We start from the raw sequence: 24020 nt of genomic DNA on the forward strand, positions 1-24020 counted from the left end.
GTGAGAGCGAACCTCCAGGTGAGATGAAGCTCTGGGTGAAGATTTCACTCTAACGTCGCTCACTGTGCTTCGGTGAAAAACAAAACGAACAGGGTAACCATGGAAACGCATATTCCTCCCATCAGCGGCGGGAGCGATGTCAGGCGGTGCCAGGAAACGTCCTGCCGCCTCTCTGTGGGACAATAAGACACACGGACGAGCCACAGCAGTGTGCACTGATCACTCACAGCAATAATGGCCAAACGAGGAAAGGCAGAGAGCATTCTGATCAATATTCATCAGGATAACGTTCCAGGCAGACCTGAGAGGCCAGGTCTGCTGCAGGAGGAGAATACTTGAGAGAATATATGTTTCCACTGAATGTTCTTTAAAAAGAGGTTAATTTACCTGTACAGGGGAGAAACTAACAGGTGACTGGAGAAATCCCATATCAAGGCTCACGGTCCCGCCGTCTCGGCACAAAATCTGCTCTGACTTTGGCAAAACTCTCTTCTGACTGTGTTTCACTGTGATGAAACACAGATAACACCTTATCAAGTCAGCTTGATAAGGTGTTGACTCACCGAAGAGCTAATACACCTTCATGATCAGCGTGTCCGGGTCTGAGCTGACTTTTCTGGGAACAGCACGTAAGGTTGTCAGAAAAATATCTCTTTCAAATCCAGGTCAACACCTCATGTAGTGGTAAAACTTCCCAGAAATCCCAGCTGCTGCCCCTGCAGCCTGTCCATGTGAGGAACAACAAATGTTTCCCCAGCCTCACAGCTTTTCCCGGAGACTGCAGAGCCTCCCTCCATCTCTGCGGGCCTTGCTGTGTGGAGCCTGACCTCCAGCTCCCCGTCCGAGTTCCCCTCCTGATACCTCTCATCTGATCCGGGCAGCGGGGTGCCGGTTAGATGATAAAACACAGACAAGCCCAAACACTTCGCTCATGACGGTGACCTCCAGTCCCGCCACAGACATGCTGTAGACGTGATAAATGACTGAGGCACAGCCAGGGCGGCTGCGAGGACAGCGAGCGGCGGCTGAGGAATCCTTCTGCTAACCTCTGACTGAAAGTGTCCCGTGAAACTTTCATGAGAGGCAGAGACCACAGCCTAAAGACTCTGCTCTGCTCATCCTGCATGCAGAGACTGCCTGGAAGCATTCAGTTCACAATCACAGAGCAGCAGCAGACGTTCAGTGAGTCTGATGACGAGGCAACTCGCTTCAACCATTAACTCAAATGAAAAGAGTGGAACCAGGAGATGAATGACACACTGAAGGAGGTGCCAGGCTCCAAGTGTCCTGTCACACCAGTGGAAACCATCGATGCCATCAGCACGACCACCTGCAAGGTCCCTGAACACACCACCAGGCACGGGCCTCATGGTCTTCATGGACCAGGGAGCATTCAGCTGGACCAGGACCCAGCGGGCCTCATGGTCTTCATGGACCAGGGAGCATTCAGCTCAGTTCATTGTTGCGGACCACAATGCCCCGCAGCACGGAGGAGGCATCATCAGTGAATGGATGCTGCAGAGCCAAAGGCCTGCAGTTCAGGGTCTGAAGGGTGTATCTGTGATGAGGACAGGTTTTTTGAGAACTCTCTGAATGTGTTGTTTTTTTCCTGCGGGTCATGAGTTATTTACAAATTGCTGCTATGGAGATAACAATGGATTTATTAATGCTGAGCAGCTGGTAATAAACACCGTAACTAGTATTTCAGGATCAGAAGTGATATCGGATACCTTCAGTTCACGGTCGTCTGTCACTGTGTTGTGGCTGAGATAAAGAAAAGAAGTTCCACATAAATGAAGGAAATACTCCAACAGTCGACACAGAAAGTACTTATTTCCTTCCACCTGCTTCCTCGTCTGTCATACCTCCAGCATTAAGACACAGTCTTCATGCCCTCATTGTGTCATTTGAGTAACTGAAGGCTGCTGGGAGGGAGGAACGCCGATGAAGACGACAAATCCCTGTAAGAGGAGCCAAGAACCAGCTCCCACAATGCATCACACAACAAGAGAGAGAATAAAAACGGTCCCTCTCTCATTTATTTTCTGCACCTCATTCTAATAACTTCAGCACTGGAAGCACAACGAGTTTTGAGTTTTCTCATTATGGAGAATGACTGCAAGGTCAAGCACAACAAGAGTCTTCAATGAAACGCTGTGTGCTCAGTGTGGAGTTCTGCACTGATTATTTATCTGGTGGTAATCTGGAGGTTCTGGTAGGAAATTGCCCAAAACACCAAAACAGGGATGGAAAACTGTCACTGTTGTGTTGTATTGATTTATTTACCTTGACAGGAAGTCTATGTTTTCAGTGGGGTTGGTTGGTTGGCTGGTTGATGGGTGTGTGGGTTGGTTGGTTAGTTGGTTGGTTAGTTTGTCGGTTGGTTGTTTGGTTGGTTGCTTGGTTGCTTGGTTGTTTGGCTGGTTGGCTGGCTGATTGATCAGTTGGTTGATAGGTGTGTGGGTTGGCTGGTTGATTGGTTGATGGGTGTGTAGGTAGGTTGGTTGGTTGGTTACTTGGTTGGTTGGTTTGTCGGTTGGTTGTTTGGTTGGTTGGTTGGTTGGTTGTTTGGCTGGTTGGTTGGTTGGCTGGCTGATTGATGAGTTAGTTGATAGGTGTGTGGGTTGGCTGGTTGGTTGGTTGATGGTGTGTAGGTTGGTTGGTTGGTTGGTTGGTTGGTTGGTTGGTTGGTTGATGGGTGTGTAGGTTGGTTGGTTGATGAGTTGGTTGATGGGTGTGTCGGTTGGTTGGTTGGTTGGTTGGTTCGGTGGTTGGTTGGTTGGTTGGTTGGTTGGTTGGTTGGTTGGTTGGTTGATTGATGGGTGTGTAGGTTGGTTGGTTGGTCGGTTGGTTGGTTGATGAGTTGGTTGATGGGTGTGTAGGTTGGTTGGTTGGTTGGTTGGTTGGTTGGTTGGTTGATGGGTGTGTAGTTTGGTTGGTTGGTTGGTTGGTTGGTTGGTTGATGAGTTGGTTGATGGGTTGGTTGATGGGTGTGTAGTTTGGTTGGTTTGTTGGTTGGTTGGTTGACGGGTGTGTAGTTTGGTTGGTTTGTTGGTTGGTTGGTTGATGGGTGTGTAGTTTGGTTGGTTTGTTGGTTGGTTGGTTGATGGGTGTGTAGTTTGGTTGGTTTGTTGGTTGGTTGGTTGATGGGTGTGTAGTTTGGTTGGTTGGTTGGTTGGTTGGTTGGTTGATGAGTTGGTTGATGAGTTGGTTGATGGGTGTGTGGCTTGCTTGGGTTAACAGGATGAGTCAAAATTTGTGGTTGGATTCTGATATAAATGGCAGCGTAACAGAAAATGATGAGCAGGAAGTGATTGAACCTTCAGTTCTTGCCACGTTCAGCTCTCTGAGTGCCGTCTCCTTCTTTTGATTTCGGCTTGAGCTGACAGCTAACGCCACTCCAGTTCAAATGTATATCAATGATCAGCCATAAGATTAAGATCACCAACAACTGCAACGAACAGCAGTGCTATTTTCTGACAATTTCACCTCTTCAGATCTTCAGAGGACACTTCAAGAGATCTTACGCTGGAGTGGACAGAATGTCTGTTTATTATTAAGTCGCATTATTATTAAGTTTATGACGGATATAAATTTTGAAGTTATATCACAAAGATGACAGATTGGTACATTTGGTAGTAAAAGTGAAGCAGCAGGAGTTTCTTCTTTCATTATGAGGAAAACTCCTGTAGACATATTTAATAAGCAAGTCATTAATACTAATTAATAGGAATTATAATCCACAACGGCATGAATTCTAAAATCATCTGACCCATTTCTCCACTATCAGTTATTCGAACAAGTATTCTGGGAAATGATGGGAACTGACTTAATCATATGGAAATGACAAAGACATTTCCATTTAAATCCGGTACGAATGGACTGTCTGCACAGGACTGGCACACGATGTGGTGGGAATTTAACTTTCCTCATCAGTTACGGCCTCCACAGACTAAAGGAAGAGTCTGTCTCTCACTGTGTCCGTCCCTGTCCGTCCCTGTCTGTCTCTGTCCATCCCAGTCAAGGGGATGCTGCTGAAGAGACCAGGCCTGGGCTTACCCCTCTGCAGTCACACTTGAACCTCATTTCCTTTAAAGACAGGAAGGTTAAAGTAAGAAGCGCCAAGAAAAAAGGTGAAAATTCCCATTTCAATAAAATAGTGATAAAAGCTGAAAATGGAATAAATATGTCTAACTTGTTGCTGTGACAATTCAGCAATAAGACATTGGGTTTGCATGTACAGTCATTTTTTTCAGGTGTATTTTGTGGCTCCAGACAAATTTCATTTGGTGCAAATCCCTGATTTGAGTCCCATCAAGTCCGGCTCACTCTTTTCCTCGTCTACGGCTTCCACATGACACACCGGGAGAGATGGGACGAGTCTGCTGTTTATGAGACGTCGAAGGTGGCTCAGTTAGAAGAATTCAGAACCAAGAACCAAGAAGCACGATGAGGTTTGATATTCAGCAACTCCACTCCACTCACTTTGGAGCCATCAAGCCACAAAATGTCTAAAAATGTACATTTATCAGATGCAGAACTGAGAAACCATCAGTTCTTAGTCTGGACACATGATACACATCACACACACACACACACACACACACACACACACACACACACACATACACACACACAGGAAGCTGTTTACACTGAGGACAAAGGCAGCAGTAAGATAATGTTTGTGCTGGTTTGTAATAATATGACGGCTTATTAAAATGATCTGTTGGAAGATGAAGCTGCAGGAGTCTGAAGGAGGTCAGGCCACGTTTACACACACCCGGATATTCACAAAAACACACACTCGAGCGGGACAGACCTACAGGGGGCGGTGTAAGCAGAAGCATGAAGCCAGGCTGGCCAATCAGAACCCTGGAGAGAAACAGCACAGGTGGCACAGACAGCACCGCCCTGCTTCCATATCACAGTGATCCTGGTGGGTATCGGTCCTACCTGAACAGGTGATAAGGATTCCATCTATCTCCATTTCTTCATTTACCATCAGCATGGACAGAGCCTAAAAATCAGAGGTGGATCTCTATTCCAGCACGACAATGTCCGTTACTAAACTTTACAAGCTGCTAAAATGTTGAGCTTGATTCCTGCTGCGGATCTTGTAACAGCGATGGAGGATTTCCAGTGACACTGCAGCAGCATTCAGAGGTACAACGCTGACATCTAGTGGCCACAGACGGTTTGGACATAGAAGCTCCATCACAGTGAAGATCTGTTTCATGATCTGAAGCGCATTATCCAAGGCAGAATTGCTGATAGATGATAAACTAAGTATGATGGAAGCTTTTAATCCACTTCCCAGTGGTGAGGTGAGAGAAACCTGCTTGGAGGTTCCCAGAGCAGCGGCTGGATGAGTCAGGTCTGAATGCCCGCTACCTGACTTTAAAGCAGGGGTGTCAAATATATGAGCCATGAGCATAAACAGCCCAGAACAGCATGCAAAAGACAAATATAACAAAGAGGGAATCATCATTGACCTAAAGTAACCGCCGTTTCTAATGAACTCCCCGGAGACGGTCCAGTTTCACTCCGACTGGCAGACCGAGAGCAGAACCGAGAGCCCAGCTGGACCACGAGGCAGCAGTCTGTTCATCTAAAACTGATGAACACTGCCTTCATGTGGGGACCGTACACGTCTTTCTTCAAAATGTTCAAACTATGGAGGACACACCGTCCCTCTGTGGAGTTTATCCTCCTCTTTTCATTTCTTACTGGGCTCAGAGCAGCAGGTGTTTCTTTAACAGACCTTCAGGCATCGGAGACACAGAAAAACTGGATTTTCTCCACCGGTGCACAAAGCTTCTTTACTCTCTTAAGTTTTGGATAAGAAGAGCTCCGGTTTGACTCCTGTCATTTCCATCTATCTATCTATCCTGCATCATGGAATCCTGTACATTCTGCATATTCCAAAATTGAACATGTTGGCAGGTTTGACTCTGTAAACTCCTGAGTTGAAGGTCCTCAGATCGAGCATTTTAATCTCTTTGCTTTCATGCATTTCATGAGAAATCTTACTCATCTTGAGATGAATCAAGAGTTTTAACGGCTTTATTTCAATGTATTTCGTTGTAAAATACTGTGATCTGCCTTGTTTAGTTACATAGAAATGTAATAATTGGTAGGAGTGTTAAGATTACACTCACTAGAATAGAAGGAATATAAAAACAGAATAGAATAGAATGCTTCTTATAGTGTAATCAAACCGTTTGACCAAAAGAGGTACATCTAGTATCGGGGTACCAGCGCTCCCAGTGCTTCACACTCCTCCACCTTCACGACCTTCACCCTCTCCACTTCTCCTCACAAGACTCAACATAAATGACAATATCATCTGCGAACATGGAGACTCCAGAATGTCCTGAGCAGTCTCCCGTCGCTCCTCACGTCGGGACGAGACGCTGGGTTTCGTCTTTCCGTCGTATTTTACTCACAGAATGGACACGATGTCTCCTCGCTGGACTTGGTAGTTCCTCACACTCCAGCGGTTCAGCAGCACAACGTCACTCTCCAACCCCCCCTCCGGGTTCAGAAACGGCTGACGGTTAAAAAAAGAGGCGACAGTCAGAGAAATACAGTCCACAGCCGCTTGCATCGAGAACAAAACTATCAACCAACCGCCTCCATGGACAGCTTATGAAACTGTGTCACCCTGACTGTAAGTGGCTCGTTAGTTGGCTCTTTATGCAACTTCCGCACATATCCTAAGATTGTTTTTACATTTTATTGTTTCTAATTTATCAGATATTTCAGGTGATTTGCCACTATAGAGAAGAAAACACGCATGGACGGACGGACGAATGGAGGGATGATGGATGGATGAATGGATGAAGGAGTGTGTGGCTCCGCTATGCTTTGCAATAATCATCATAGTTTGAAATCTATTTTGATTCTTGATAAGTCACAGGAGTGGTGGAATTTCCACGAGACGTTTCTTGGACTCTACTGTGTCTTCCATGCGTCGTAATCAATAAAACTCACTTTGACACTTTAAGTCTGTGGTAGTGACAGGCAGAAATTCTGTCCTTTAACATGAAAACAATATGAGTTAATAAAAATAAAAAAAATCCTGCAGTGGAGCAGATTTTGTTTGTTGATTTGTTTTATTTCATATCTGTCTCTGATTTCCAGCAGGTATTAAATAATTTGAGTTATTAACTGATTCAAAAACCATCAGGTAGCTAATAAGCACTAATTAGTGAAATAATTTCCATTAATCACTTTTTCTTTCAAATTAAAACGTAGCTGTGAGAAGTGAAACGATAGAGTAACAGCTGAGCCTTAAACTGAGGCTAATGAGAGCTTCTGAGATAGAAACCATCTCATCAAGGTTTCTAACTCTGTTAGAAATTTAAAACACAGCTGAATGATCGTTGAAATGGCTCGGTGGGGCAGTGGTTAGTGCTCTCACTCCACAGCAGGAAGGTCCAGGTTCAAATTCCTCCTGGATGGATGTGTAACCTGGTTTATGCCGCGTGGTTTGAATGGCTGAGTCCAGGAAATTAAAAAAGGAATTAAAACCAGTGAGAAGTAACAAACTGGTCTCACCAACCAAACGTCACATGTCGATAAACTCCATGTACTGACTGAAAGGCATCAAAGATGAGAGCGCCAAACTCACTTTGACCTCCTCTCTGTTCAGTAAAGTCAATATCTTTTTATTAGAAAAACCAAATCACTCCTTGTGAACACGGGGCGAGGATGGGAAATGATCAGCTGAGAGGCCGCAGAGCGCCGCCGCTCATACTTCCTGTTGGTCCGGGCGCTGGAAACCTGACGTTCAGTTTCACACTCATCAGCAAAGCATTGAAAGATCTTTAGAACGACTCCAGTCCTGCTTATGAAGACTGAGCTGACTGCCAAACAGTTTAAACAACAACAGTGTCACCATCGAGCAATTAGATTCATCAGAAACGGGTTAACTTTCTTCATGATTTACGCCTCAGTGTCGTCTCACCCTGAACATTCTGCTGATGGAGCTGAATGGACGTACTTATCAGCTGCTTTGGAAAAAAGATTACGTTGCTACCCATTTATAGCTTGGATATAATTAATCATCATAAAATTCTAAATATTAAAACATTGCACTGCTTAAACCAGAGAGTTAATCTCCACAATGGAACACGTCTGAGGATGACCATGAAGTCAGGACATGAACTACGCTCTTCTTTAAGTGTAACGACAGATAAAGTTCTCCATCGCACCGACGAGCTGCGATACATGAACATGCTGAGACATCACCCGGCGCTGAGTCATGCTCGGGGACATACAAGCGACCTCTGACCTGCTGCAGGCCCCTCTGAGTGTTCTCTGAAGGTTTGCCGTTGGACGTGCAGCTTCTCACCTGCATGGACGCTCCCTCCACTCGCGCCACGTACGCCAAGCGGTCGAGCACGGTGACGGTGACGGGAACCGCCACGAAGAACCCGCTGACGAAGGCTCGCAGGTAGCGCCGACCCGCCGTCACATGCTGAGCCATCGGAACGCTGCGCCGGAGGACAGAACAGGGAAGCAGGTCAACGACGACATCCACCGGTGGAGTGTCTGGACATCACTGGAGAGGCTTTTCAAAAAAATGAAGGTACATCAAACCTGTCTGGAAACAATACTGCGAGTCCAACATAGACAAGAATGATGGTGAGCCGAAAGATTTAAACTGATGCACGACCTGGACCAGGTCGACCAGGTCGACCAGGCCACAGCCGGGTACATCCACAGCCACACACACCAAACTGAAGACAGGGCGCACCTGTTACGAGGGCTGTCAAAATTAGCTCGATAATAACGAGTTCAGTTAATTCAAGGTCCGAATAACGCCGCTAATTTATTTCACTCATTTTTTATTACGTGATGTGAATCTGCACACAGTAGGTGGCGCTATGCACCTTAAAGCTGTTTGTGGTCTGCCAAAGAGAAGAAGAAGGAGAAGCAGTTCTAAAACCGCGGCCCCTCCACAAGATGGCCGCCACATAGCAGCCTGAAAGCAGCCTCTTCATATCCGACGTCTGTTTCCTTTAATGTTATTTAGAGAACATGAAAAAAGTGTGATCAATTTGCGATTAATCAAGTTAACTGCAGACAGGGAAGCAAATAATCACGATTAAATATTTCAATCGATTGACAGCCGTAGCATGAAGTGATTATTGGTTTCAAATCGCTGTCTTTTAGTGTACAGCACTTTGGAGACGTCTTCGCTGTGCTAAATAAATAAAAGAGGACTGGATCGATGCGTGAGAGCAAACAGAAACTGCTTCATTTAATGACGCCAACCGTTTGAGCGTTTTTCTCATCAAACAGCCGATAAACTCAGAGCAGACGATGGTCGACGCTGCCTCCATGTTTGGAATAAACAGTAAATGTTGTTCCAAGAGGATCCAGCGTCAAAGAGAAAGATGCTGTTAAGTTTTAGAAAAATGCAATGTGTGAATGAGAGGAAAGCCGCATTTTGACTGTGAAACCTTTCAAGAATATGGAGTATCACAAAAGCCACACTCTTGGTAACGTAGTTGCTTTTTTTCTTTATTCCAAATCTCTTTTTCTGAGTTTCATATTTGCACACAGAACAACAACATTCATTCATTCATTCATTTTCCAGGCCGCTTTACCCTTTTCAGAGTCGGGGGGCCTGGAGCCAATCAAAGAGGGAAAGCAAAATTAAATAACAGGTGAAAACCAGAAGTTCAAACTCCCTCCAACCTTATATGACGTGAATATTTCACTCTTGCTGAAGCAGGACAGGGACGAAACTGAGCCCTCATCATTTCATCCATTTTCTATGCTCAACCTAGATTTTAAGATATTTACTAAGATACTCACAAAAAGGCTCAATGAGTGCACAGATTCCATTATTCACACGGACCAGACAGGTTTCATATCTAATCGATTTTCTTTCTTTAATGTTAGACGTGTAATCGACATTATGTATTATTCTTTTGACAAAAGCTCTAAGCAAGCCATCCTGTGTCTGGACGCGGAGAAGGCTTTCGACCAGGTGGAATGGCGGCATCTTTTTAGGGTTCTGGAGAAATTTGGTCTGGGTCTGTCTTTTATTTCCTGGGTACGCATGCTAAATGCTCATCCCACAGCATCTGTTCTGACTAACTCAGATAGGTCACCTGCCTTTACTTTGCAGAGGGGGGCACAGCAGGGGTGCCCCCTCTCGCTGCTTCTCTTCACACTTGCCATCGAACCTTTGGCAATTAGCATTGTGGAGCATGCCTTCTTTAAACCTGTAACACTCGGTGGACTTGATCATAAAATCTCTTTATACGCAGACGATATCGCCCTTTTTGTATCAGACCCTGAACATTCAATTAGGGATGCACGATAATTATCGGCCGATTTGGGGCAAAAATTACATCATTTTTATCGATCCGATAATTTAATTTAATCCAATAAATTAAACCGATAAATTAATGGGTTCAGTAAAACTGCTTGTCGGCGTGCTGCGCCTTTAACTGGCTCCAGGAGACGCAACTGCAGCACGGGTTTGTTCTGCGGGTTCACTGCTGCCCTGCATCTTGACTGCTAAGGAGAAGAAGGGTTTTTGCACCCCTCCGTAGCTTCCAAAAGCTGCCACAGCCAGTGTTGCATTCAAGTTGACTCGGGGAAGTGAATGCAGCTGACAACGAGCGGCGCGCAGTGTGGCAATGGAACCTACTGTAGGCTGTGTCAGACAAAGCTGGTTCACAACAGCAGTATGGGATCAAGGAGGGATCAGCCGCCATGGGAACACCCCAACAAGCTGCAACGAGAGATGCTGCAGCTAGCATCTATGTGAACGCTAGCTAGCGAGCTAACGCTAGCATTTCACAAGCTAGCATAAGGGATTTTATGTACAACAAATTAAAGAAATGTGACAAGACACTTAGTGAACATATCAAGTTAACAGCTGAAACGGCCCTCTTGTCTGATAACGAGTGGAATGTCTTTGATTTAATGGAATTATGAGGTAGTGTATGTCAAAGGAGAAGGCGCCATTTTGTGGTCATTTAGCACAACTGCAATAGAAAAAGATAAATCTATAACGCCACATGTAGAAAAAAATTGTAAACGTTGACACCCCTAGTTTTTAGATTTGAGGCTGAAATATCAATGCATTTAATTTATTTCATAGTTAAAAAATATTTCACTCCATTTTTTGGCAGACAAACAAGTCACAGTTCTGTGAAACCCTTTTCTTAAAGGATGCAGTTTTTGCTTAAGTTGGGATTTGATTATATTTGATACACTGAGTTTTGAGAAGTTTGACAGCCTGTGTAAACAATTACAGGAGATTTTATTTTTGATTTATTTTTGTTTGGAAAAAATACTGTTACTCATTGTAACTGTTTGATATTTTCACAAAAAATAAATGAACATGTGAAGAGTCTGTACTGTTGTTTGCTGTTATAGTCAGGCCAGAGCTTTTTCATCACTGCATCTTCAATGTTTTTATTCTCCTTGGTACACAAACTTCAGATTATTTTAAGATTATATTGAATATAAAAATCTGAATTTATCGGTTATCGATATTGGCCATTCGAAGTAGTTAATTATCGGTTATCGGTATCGGTTAAAATTTTCCATATCATGCATCCCTACATTCAATCCCACATTTACTCCAACTTATCAACTCCTTTGAGGCTTCTGGTTACACTATTAACTGGCAGAAGAGTGAGCTGGTATCTATAGGTAATGACCTGGACACACTATTTCTGACAACTACACCCTTTAAAATAACCTCTGATTATGTGAAATACCTGGGCGTTAAACTTTCAAAAAACTCAAGCGCCCTTTTCAAAATAAATATCACTGAAAAATTGAACAAACTTGAGGAAAACAGAAAAATGGAGAACGCTGCCTTCATCCTTGATCAGACGTGTAAATGCAGTCAAGATGGTCATGCTGCCAAGATTTTTATACTTATTTCAGAACATTCCTGTTTTCATTCCTAAGTCATTTTTTAAGCTTCTGGATTCCATTATCTTGCCTTTTGTTTGGGGATACAAAACACATAGAAATGCTAAAAGTCATCTTCAGAAACCAAGAGACCGTGGGGGCCAGGGTCTTCCATGTTTCCTGTCAGAGTTATGGTGTACTGGCAATACGGCTACGAGAGAGGGGATGGGTTCATCCTGCCCCCTCGGCCTTCCTATAAAAAAAAAAGCCTAACCCACAAGACATCTCTCCCTGCTTTTCTTTTCTCACCCCCAAAGCCCCCAGGGTCTACAGGGAGGATCATCTTGTCCTATTGAACACTCAGAGGATTTGGAATCAAATCAGAAAACATTCTGTGTTCCAAACACTTCAGTGCATGCTCCAATCCGGCAGAACCTTGCTTTTTGACCATCTCTCACGGACACTGCCTTCAGAGAATGGAGCTGTATGGGTTTGTTAGTTTAAAAGACCTTTATGTTGATGAGCACTTAGGCTCCTTTCAACAGTTACAATCCAAATTTTCCCTTTCAGAAACTCAGTTCTTTAGATATTTACAGTTAAGACACTATGTCCGACAGGTAGGCTGCCATCTGAAAATAATGCACTGTTCAGATCCCTTCTGGGACCCCCTGAAGCAAGACGTCTGATTTCAGAGCTGGTCTTTTATTTCTCAACTAGGCTAGACTCATCTACTATTAAGAAGAAACAAACCTGGGAAGCTGAGCTGGACACTGAGATCGAGGATGAAACATGGAGTGAAATACTAATAAATATTAAGTCTTGCTCTATAAATGCTGGACTCCAGCTGATCCAATACAAGGGAGTTCACAGGCTACATTATTCTAGGACCAGATTACAAACAATTTTCCCTAATTTTTCCCCATTTCCCCATCAGAAGGGACTCTTACACATCTATCCTGGTCTTGTCTGAAAATACATAACTTTTGGTCTCTCATCTTTCAATGGTTTTCACCTGTTTATAACATAGTTTTAACTCCTGACCCTGAAACCGCTCTGTTAGAACACGCTAACCTGTTGAAAAACCTTGACTGTAATGTGCGTACTGCTCTGACTCTTTGTGTGATAACTGCTGAGAGATGTATCCTAAAACTGTGAAGTCTGATGTTGTCCCTGTCTGAGACTTGGCTGAGGGAACTCAAGTGTTTTACATGTGGAAAGACTGAAATATGAACTCTTTGGCGATTTTTGCCCCCCCCCCCCCCCCTTTTTTTTTAAATGTATTTACTTGGTTATTCTATTTTCTTCATTTTTTCTTCTTCTCTTATTTCACGTGTTTGCCAATGTTGTGAGCTTGTTATTCATTTAGTCTATTTTATGTTTTCCTAGTGCTGTTTGTGTGTTTGTGTCTTTATTATTGCCTTAAATTTAAATTGAAAATCCTTATAAATAAATACGGAAAAAAAAAAAAAAACAGAAGTTCAGAAGTTCAGTGGCACAGAGTCCACTGCAGACCATCTCTGATAAATTTGGAAAAACGTTTTGCCTGCAGCGGGCGCGTCTCTGGTTGCAACGTCTGTGATTGTTGTTCTTCTGAGGTGGCCCTTTATTTTTTTTTTTATTTTTTTTTTTCCCTTGTCCTGTTCGGTAGCTGGGGCTTGCAATATTGTATGATTGTAGCCTTTTACTATCCGAACAGATTTTAATATTAGCAGCAGGATGAGACTGAGTCTCCTCCTGCTGCTGCCTTTATTTAAAGCTGGCATCCGGCATGGCTACCGGACAGGACCGGGACGGAAACGCTCAGAGAGCAGGGACAGAAAGAGAGAAAGATAAAGAGAGGGAGAACGGAAGGGGGGGGGGGGGGGGGGGGCGGCACAACCTATGTACAAAGTCACAATACAAAACAGTGTTGTCGACGCACCACACGCAACCTAGAACAATCCCAAACCCCCAATCTAGACAACACCAAAACAGAGCCGACAACCAACACAGAAAATTACAGAACCATACATACATTTTTTTTTTTTTTTCCCCCTTTTTTTCCAAACCATATTAGTGAACAGACCAGGCCACAAAAATAAAAGGAGGTGTAGGGGAGGAGGGAAATGCAAGGACACCACAAACCGTATTTTTTTTTTTTTTTGAATATAGCTAGTAGTAACTAGTAGTAAACTCGGGGCGTGCATCAAGAGAGGTCTGCTACAGATCACCATTAGTCTAACCGCCACAAGAAGACAAGGTAACCCAGTGTGTGAAGAGTGATTAAAGATCAACGTGATCATGTGAATATGATGGTGACAGTGATGGTGATAGTGATCATGCATATATGACCTCTGACCTCTGAGAAGGCCAGAAGCAGGCCAGAGAGGCCCTCAGAGCCCAGACAGCCGGCGGACATCACAGAGCCCGGATCCAAGCCGCCCCCCCAGGCAGACGCCCACGCTCCAGTCCAGAAACGGGGCAGAGGAAAGCCCCGGCCGGGGACCCCGGCAGTCCCGGGGCCCGGGCCCCGCGGAGCCATGACCGGTAGGAGCCGGGACGCCCGGGGCGGGCAGGGCCGAGAGCCCAAGGCCCAAGAGCCCAGGAGCCAACCCCCCACCCAGGCGAAGGGCTATGACCCACCCGGGAGAACCAGCCCACACGGGCGGCTACCCACCCCGGGCCAGTACACCCCCCATTGCTCCGGCCACGCACCCCGAGATCCAGGGCATCACCCCCCCCCCCCCCCCCCCCAACCCACCCCACCCCACCCCACCCCCCACCCCACGACCCCCACCCGGAACCCCCCCCCCCGCCCGTCCCCCGCCCGGCCCACCCCTCCCACCCCCTGTCCTCTCCCGCCTCACTCCCCCCCCACCCCAACCCAACACTCATACCCACTCACTCATACTGACACACACACATGCACACACGCACACACACAACCACTCATCCCTAAACCAAACGCACACACACACACACTCACATTCCAACACACTCACACCCTCTCACGCACACGCACACGCTAACAAGCACGCGCACGCACACGCACATACACACACACACACACACACACACAGACACACAGACACACACACACGCACACGCACACACACACACACACACACACAGTCCATCCTACCCCAAACACACTCACATTCCCGCGTCATCCAACTGTCACATCCTGTGGGAGACACCCCCGGAAGGCAAGGGAACACCGAACCCCACATCCAGAACCCCCCGCCACCCACAACTGCCGCCCCACCCCCCCACCCCCCCGATGCAGACAGGTATGCACCCCCCTGAGCCAGCAGCCCCCCAAACCACAGCCGCTCCAAACCCCCGGCCTGTGGGGAAAACAACAGCCCCCCCCGCCCCACCCCCCACCAGAAGGAACCTGGAAACGGGGGCGCAGAAGACCCCATTGCCCTCCCTCCCCCCCCTCCGTCTCTTGGGTGTTGATGGGAGTATATGTTGTTTGCGATTAAAATTTGAGGGTCAGTAACCACACCGTGCCGCGAGTGAGGCCAAACGAGCAGTCTCATCCACCTGAACAGCCCCACCCCCGACACAGCGCGCCAAGACCCCCCGATGTGTGTGTTTGTATGTATTTGGTCGTGTTAGATGACTAAGTGCAATTAAGACTGAGAGGCGAGCCACTGAAGGGTGCAGTGATTGGGGCCACTTAGATGGCCCGGGCCACTTAGATGGCCCTGAGGTGGCCCTTTATGGGGGAGTCTGAAGGGCGTGGGGGCCCTGATCTGTTTGGTGCCTCTCGGCGCTGGTTTCTCTTGAAGGGTCGTTGTGGGCCTGCGGGACTTAAAGCTCTGTTTGGGGGTGTTGTTTTTCACTAAATAGTGTATGTCAATATCTATGGGGTACTCCCACCCAGCTCTGTCCATATACTCCAGACTGTACGGCTCGCAGATCATGTCCTGAACCTCATCGCTGGCTCCATGGTACTCTCTCAGGGCAGCCATGACCATCCACTGTGACCACTCCATCTTTATGTCTCTCGTCAAACGTAAAGAGTCTGGAAAGCTCCCACCTCTGCACAGGGAGAGTAAAGGCTTCCAGCCAGAACACATGTTCTGACGACATCACCTCGGTTACCACGACAACGTGACTCTGCAATCACCGGTTACCATAGCGATGGGAGGTTCCAGGTTTTTCCTTCTGTATTTAATATGAGAGGTAGGATATTTAGTGCATTTAAATAAAATACTTTTTTGAAAAAGACTAAATCATGATGAAAGGGTCATTACAGTTCTGCCAACTCAGCGACTTTCTCACTAAATTTAGTGAGTGGAAATTAAGTTTTGGAGACTTTTCTGGAGTTTTGGAGACTTTTGGAGACTTTTCTGGAGTTTTGCCGTTACTCTCCTCAGCGAGCAGCAGGTGCTGCCAGAGCAGGAGCGGGGAGACGGTGCTTCATGATTCGCCTTTGGAGACGATTTATCTAACTGTGGAGCAGTGAAGGCCTCCCATCTTTAGGATTACAAGTTGCTTGTATGTGTAGCTCTTGTGTTTAATACTGTTAGACACAAAACGCAGTGAAGCTGTATTTCATAAGTGGTTTGTATAGAAAAACTGAATGGAGCCACTCTTTCTGCCTGTGTAGCCACCGTCAGTCCCACCATGAACCGGTTCTAGTGAGAGCTGCTCCCTCATACATGAACCCACACACACACACACACACACACACACACACACACACACAAGGCATGGATCTGTGATCGGGTCACAACAAACTCAGAACAACCGATACCGAGTACAGCTGATTAAAAGAGGCAGCTGGGTGAAGAGGTTGAACACAGCGGGGTTCACAGACAGGAACGCCAGATTGACTTTTTTCAGGATCTCTGGGGGTAAAACAGGAAGTCTTTAAACGCTGGTCTGATAAATCCACCCTAAAAGCAGAAGATGCCATGATGGACTGCGGGTGGAGTCACTCTTCATCCACCTTCCTCTATCGCTCCACTCTTCAGAAGAAATCACACTCTGAATACTGAAATGAGAGTCGGGTGGAGGATCGAGCACAGACCCTCAGGAGGAAGCCGCAAGGCATCATGGGACAGACGGACTGTCGGCTCAGCAGAAGCACCAATACCTGAACCGATGGGGTGATGGCCCACGTCCAGAACCGCTGCTTCAGGGACTTCCGGTTCATCAGTTTTCACACAAAGTATGAAATAAAGTGGCCAGTTCTCCATTATCAGACAATTTCAGCTGTCAGTCCCCATTTAGAACAATCTAGAACCCTGCAGGACATGAACACTCAGCGTGCACCACGTGGAGCCGTGGTTTTGGGGACCATACACACACCATACACACAGCATACAGGACGCAGTCCGTCCTCCAGAACTGCTCCAGAACACACGGCTCCGTGCAGCACTGCAGGCACACTGGAAATCACGTTCAGCTGCTGAAGAACCACAGGTAAACACACACACACACACACACACACACACACACACACACACACACACACACACACACACACACACACCACAATCTACACTCAATCAGGGTATCTCTACACAGTGCAGTGAAACTCCCACTGCGCGTGGGCGCGTGAGTGTACTGCCACACGCATGTTGACCTGAACGTGGTAACAGCTAGCTACCGCTAGCTGAAACACACACACACAGACACACACACGGTGAGGGAAAGAGAAACATGCTGCAGGCAAGCAGTTCCGGTACGATTCTATTGACACGATGACCAGAGATCCACAGGTAAACACTGCTGACTGACACACACACGGTCGCACTCACGGTCACAGTCCCACACGCGCTCGCTCATACACACACACACGGACACACGTACCAGAAGCAGCTCCGTCCCCCTCGGCTCCTCCTCCTCTGGTGACGTAGCTCCTCCCGAGCCCTAAGCCCCGCCCCCAAACACACGTTTCTCTTTTTTCCTGTAAACTTTATTAAACAGTGAAGCACAAAACAGTCCGGAAATGAAAACATGCAGTATCTATTATTATTATTATTATTATTATTATTATTATTATTATTATTATTATTATTATTATTATTATTATTTTATTATTATTATTATCATTATTACTATTATTACATCTCTTTTAATGCTGATTGTGCAGAAATAAAAATCGTTCTGATCTGAATATTAAAAAAATGAGAAGAACAAAAAGAGAAGTCATTTGAGCAGTGTATTTCTACAGTTGTCCCGGTTGTGTTTCTTCATGTGCAGACGGTGGTGAGATTCTGACTGTCTCTGCTGGCTCCTCATCTTCCCCTCCTGGTGTCTGCTTGTTGTGTTGGACAGTCTTCACCAGAGGCATCCTTACATTTCTGGTTGCTGTTTGGAGGTTTTTTAAACAAACACACACTTTCAGAATAGAATCTTGCTCTCTGATGAGGGACGTGGTTCAGCATGTGGAAAGACTGCAGTCTGTTCGATCACGTGTTCGGCAGCGGAGACCTGCCTGCTGCTCACCTGTTCTTCAGTCAACTGGCCATTGATCAGAGATGATTTATTCAGTGGGGAAACTGTTGTCGGCCATAATCATGTCTCCAGGCTCCAGCTGCTGTAGGATGCTGCAGGACGCGGTGATCGCCTCGCCCGAGGCGCTGGATCCACTGCTGTCTCCACCCGTACCGGGCGCTGCTGGTCCTCGCTGGACTCTGGATCGTCTGGCTTTTCGCTGCTCAATCTTTTCCTTTTCTGACCAGATCCAGCTTTTTCATCTGTCTCAGGGAGGCCAAAGGCCTTGTACCATTTAGATCAGCATGTCCATAGTCGTCTCCTCCACTCCTCGTACTCCCCACTTCCTTCAACAGATGTCTTCCTCTTGTCTCTTTGTCCCATGGCAGCTGCCACTCTTTATTTCCCTCCAAGCCATGGGTATTCCCTGTGATCTGTGTGTGTGTGTGTGTGTGTGTGTGTGTGTGTGTGTGTGTGTGTTGGGGGTTGTTAAAGGTTCATACACTGCAGACAGGCCTCTAACAGATTGTCCAGCCATCTTGGATCAGACGGTGATGCTCCTCTGCAGGTGGAGCTCTGTATTCAGGAGAAACAGAAAGCGTCATTTCCCGATGATCTGAGCATCAGAGGAGGATTTCCCCCAGATCCGGAAGAGGATCCTCCACCTCAATGCAGCCCAGGGCCTGTGGAGGTGAAGGGCGTGGACAGCACCCCCTGCTGGTTAGAGAAGGTCAACACAACTCCTTGGTTTTTGTTTTTTCAGCATCATGGCAGACCCGCCCCGTTTCACTCAAGCCGTGAATTAATTTTCATAGTTTCATTGGAGAAAATTGTTATTTTGGTAAGTTCAATTGTACATGTAAAAAACAAATTGATTGAATGTTGTATAGTGTACTCGTATATGCATTTGGCAGTAAACCAAAGGAAAACATCAGTCTATCGTGTCGTTCTGCAGCTTTCTGCTGTCCTGCAGTGACATCTAGTGGTCACTGACGGTATGTTCTCATACCTGGCAGCACATCCAGGATGAACACACACGATGATGGATTCTGTGAAGCTGAACCAACTGCTCAACAGACTCATTCAAGACAAAGACACACACTCTCCTTCTCTTTACTTCAAACGTACAACAACACACTTCTATAGTTGAGTGTCTGAAGCTTCACAGCACAGCAGACGAAGGGGGACGGAGCTTTCCACACCACGGCAGAAGAGCAGATCCTCAGTATCAAAAGCAGAGCTTTCTTCACTTACTGGCCAAAATACAGACTTCTGCGTGTCTTTCGTGAAACTCCAGCCTCCACAGTGTCGTTACTGTTGTTCTGATTGTCGTGAAGTCAAATTACAGCCCTTGTGGGTGTTCTGCAGGTCCTCCGGGTGCTGGGGGGGGGGTCTTTGGTGTGTCGGTGAGCTACAGGACGGTTCCACTCCCTACTCCTTATCCACCAAGCTGGTTCCAGGTCCAGTTCAGAGCTGGAGGCTCCGGCTGGGGGCGGGGTTAAGCACCAGGTGTACTGTTAGGGGTCCAGGCTCTGGTTGAGGTTATCCCGACCAACGACACTGGCAGATGCAGTGTTGACTCTCTAAACCAGGGGTGTCCAACCTGCGGCTCTGGAGCTGCTTTGGCTCCTCTGAAGTGGCTCCATGAAGCATTCAGGTGACTTTAAACTGAGCTGTCATTTTTAAAAGGACTCTTATCTCTGAGCTAAAAAGGCACGAGGATTAAAACAGGAAAAATAACTCTAACCACAAATAAACCAGAAAAAAACTCCTAAAACAGCTTCAAGAACTCAAATGACTGGAAATTCTCAAAGAAAACAACTGAAATTGGAACAAAAAAAAAAACATGCAAAAGTGCTTCACAAAACAGTCAGAAGGTTAAGACTGCTAAGATGTCAACATTGTCTCAAACTTGGTGAAAAAACTAAATCATAAACTGCTACACCAGCTTAAAACTACAGAAAATGAACAAAGTGTTCACCATCTGAAACTAGAAAGCAACTTAGGATCCAGTTTTTGTCCAAATATCAAACCATTTATGAACCACGTCAGCCTCTGGAGGTGAGCCGGGTCTGGCGGCTGCAGGCGTCTGATCCAAACGGCTCTGGAGCTCACGGCCAGGACCAACCCCTTCATGAGCGCGTTGAGCTCCGTACTGCCGGTCCTTCACGATGCGGTTGGTAACCGGCTTCGGACGGTTTCTCTCTGGACCCAGACACCGCTGCGGTGCCTGGCGACGGATGAATGAAGCTGGACTGAACTGAACCACGGTGAAGCAGGGACGTGGCTCTCGACGGAAACGCAGTTCTTCAGTGGAACTAGCACCTGGCTGTTCTTGGTGAAAAAGGGGTGTGGGGGTTCCTGAGACGGGGAGGCGGAGGTGTGGAGGAGGTACCGTGACCAGAGAAGCCCCCCGAGGCTGCCGCCGGCTTTCAGGCACTTGAGGAGTACGGCCATTCAAATCAGACACAGTGGGAGGAGTCCCTGGGGGGGCGGGGTTAAAGCTACTGAGGCCCCCCACAGAAGGGCAGCGCCGCCTCGCCGGACCGGGGGTCCCAGTACTGGTACCGATCCGGCTCATCTCGGCCGCTCCGAATGCCGATGTCTCGGTCGATTATCTCGTTCACTGAAACCAAACACAAGCAGGACAAGAGAGACGTCAGAGAACCGAAGCTGCTCTCTGATTGGTTCCTGGAGAGAGCAGAACGGTGAGCTGCTCTCTGATTGGTTCCTGGAGAGAACAGAACGGTGAGCTGCTCTCTGATTGGTTCCTGGAGAGCTGCTCTCTGCTCTCTGATTTCTGTATCACATTTCTCTTTCAGACCAAGTATGAAATAAGAGTTTTTCTGCCATTCTTTGTTTCAGTGTTAAACTGGCGGTGCAGATACTGGAGCGCTGAGCATCACGTCAATGATGAACTGGTCCTGCTGCGTGACTGAAGGACACTGACACGTCTGTCAATGTGTCGGGTTGTGTCTTCACGGGACCAGCTGAGTCCTGCGGGTTAACAGAGCGACTCAGCGGTTTACACATGGTTACACATTAACAGACTGGTGTCAGTCAAGTTTCTGAGAGTGCAGAGTGTGAAGCAAACCGAGCAGAACCGCTACTTATTAGGAAATGAGTCATGAGAGGCCATCTCTAACACTCTGCATTCACACTGCTTTACTTCACTGTACATTTTGTTTGTTATTGTGGAAAGGTGTGTGTGTGTGTGTGTGTGTGTGTGTGTGTGTGTGTGTGTGTGTGTGTGTGTGTGTGTGCTCTCTGGATATTTTGTTTACTATTATTACTTACAGCAGTAAAACCTGCTAAGTTTATTTGAAGGGCAGCAATTCAGTCTATTCATAGTCCTGCTGTGAAACCTGAAGCCTGGTAAACACACACACACACACACACACACACACACACACACACACACACACACTTGGCATGTTTAATTGTTTCTGTTCTGCAGGAGTACTGAAAGCACGCTGCTCCTCGAGTTTCAAAGTCACACTGCTGAAGAAGAGAAGTGATTTATCTTCTCTCTGGTGGACGTTTCTGAAAAGCAGCGGAGCTCCAGGAACACGGCGACACCAGCCAACAGCTCGCCCTGTAACCGCGGTGCTAGCGTTAGCATGAGGGCCAACCACAGCGTTAGCATGAGGGCCAACCACAGCGTTAGCATGAGGGCCAACCACAGCGTTAGCATGAGGGCCAACCACAGCGTTAGCATGAGGGCCAACCACAGCGTTAGCATGAGGGCTAACCACAGCGTTAGCATGAGGGCTAATCACAGCGTTAGCATGAGGGCTAATCACAGCGTTAGCATGAGGGCTAACCACAGCGTTAGCATGAGGGCCAACCACAGCGTTAGCATGAGGGCCAACCACAGCGTTAGCATGAGGGCCAACCACAGCGTTAGCATGAGCATGAGGGGCTAACTGAGAAATGCTGAGTTTCCAAACCCTCCTCTTGGTAAAATAACCAGGATTAGGTCCAAATGGAGAAAAGTTGAGTTGAAAACACCTTAGGAAGATGAATTTACCATGACAGATAAGATTCTTAAAACAGCTTTAAAATGGCTTCAACTTGGTCAAATAGACCCAGTTGGTCAACTGACCCAGAACAGCTAAAACCTGTTAAAATATTAATAAGATAAATCAGTTAAACAGCTACAAGGCCATAAAAACAGCTTTAAAATAATGAAGTGAGCCCATTCCACATCGCAGACATGACATGACGTTTCATCAAAGTTAATAAATCCTTTTAGTGAGAAACGTTCTGAGCTGTTTCTCTTCATTTTTAAGGTTTAACATGTTTTACGGCTCCTGACAGACTTCATCTCAAGCTCTGTGAAGCTGCCTCTGCTCACTGCGGTGTCACGGTTCGATCCCGTAACTCTGCTCGGCCTCGGACCGTCTGGAGCTGGAGGGTCAAAGTCAAGATGAAAGCTCACGGGGAAGGGGGGGGGGGGGGGGGGGGGGGGGGGGGGGGGGGGGGGGGGGGGGGGGTCGGAGGCCGACCACAACAGCTGGAGTCCAACTTATGGAGAGACGGCGACAGATTTAACCCAATCTGCATCATTCAGATGCGCTATATTAAACACAAGGTCCGGGGCGGTGACCCTGCCGCACACGTGACCCTGAGCTCAGCGAGCTGCTCCAGAGGAGGTGAACGTAGTGAAACGCAGCGGAAAATAAGTAGTTGATTAATGGAGTCATCTAAATGACTTTTAACAACTTGCTAAACACAGGAAGTGGCCTGCTTCCAAGTCACAGCCAGGGACACAGCGGGCTGACCCTGAGGTGCAGAGCAGCCTCACATCCTGATGCTCCCTCCACCGTGCCTGCTGAGCGCTGAGAGGGGTCTCTACTGTCAGAGAGTCTGGACTGGGACCAGAACCAGGAGAATCTGGACTGGGACCAGGACCAGGAGAATCTGGACTGGGACCAGGACCAGGAGAATCTGGACTGGGACCAGGACCAGGAGAATCTGGACTGGGACCAGGACCAGGATGAACAGACAGGAGAAGAACCGGCTGGTGCAGAAATGACAGTACGCTACCATCGTCCAAGGTGATGCCTGCAGGCCCAGAGATTCAGGACCGGATGCTCCAGCGGCTCCTGCTTGATGCCAGGGTCTCCTCTGAGCCCGCTGGGGGTCCGCACAGCTACAGGGGCAGGATGGAGGTCTGAGGGGGGCCAGGACCGAGGTCTGAGGGGGCAGGGACGAGGTCTGAGGGGCAGGACCGAGGTCTGAGGGATGGAGGTCTGCAGTGGGATCAGAGTCTGGGTGGAGATGGAGGAGATGTGAGCAGGCAGGGAGGAGCTGTGGGGGAACAGGGCGGTGGTCTGCGGGGGGGGATACGAAGGGGGGGGATGGTGAAGAAGGGGGGCGCTCTGGGACGGGGGGGAACACCATGGAGGTGGCGGGGAGTGTAGTCTGGGTAGAGGGTGGAGCACTGAACCCAGGTGGCTCGTGGGAGACGTGGCTCTGCTCCCAGGGCTCCTGTTTGACCCGGGCCTCGGGGGGGGACGGGGGGGGCCCGCGCCCGACTCGGGCAGGTAGGTGAAGCTCTGCGGGACGCTTCTCCGCCTTTTACGTTGGAGACGTAGAAATGGACCTGGACCGGGCAGGTGGCGGTCTGACTGTAGGGAGGAGTCTCAACCACGATGCTGGACTGCAGCACAACACACACACCACACGCA

At 47.4% G+C, this 24020-nt stretch overlaps 1 protein-coding gene across 1 annotated transcript in view; it reads right to left on the reverse strand.

The window, feature by feature from the left end:
- LOC115391781 (mitochondrial inner membrane protease subunit 2-like) overlaps positions 1 to 17728 on the reverse strand; it is a 46224-nt gene extending 28496 nt beyond the window's left edge. Inside the window, exons 1-3 of the mRNA XM_030096130.1 lie at positions 17701 to 17728; positions 8357 to 8498; positions 6447 to 6550 (exon numbers count right to left, since the gene is read on the reverse strand). Of these exons, the coding sequence (XP_029951990.1) occupies positions 6447 to 6550; positions 8357 to 8491 (239 nt within the window). The 5' untranslated portion in view covers positions 8492 to 8498; positions 17701 to 17728. The remainder of the gene's footprint in view (positions 1 to 6446; positions 6551 to 8356; positions 8499 to 17700) is intronic.
- Positions 17729 to 24020: the final 6292 nt, after the last annotated feature.

The sequence above is a fragment of the Salarias fasciatus genome, chromosome 7 (genome assembly GCF_902148845.1).
Source record: "Salarias fasciatus chromosome 7, fSalaFa1.1, whole genome shotgun sequence".
Classification (NCBI taxonomy): Eukaryota; Metazoa; Chordata; class Actinopteri; order Blenniiformes; family Blenniidae; genus Salarias; species Salarias fasciatus.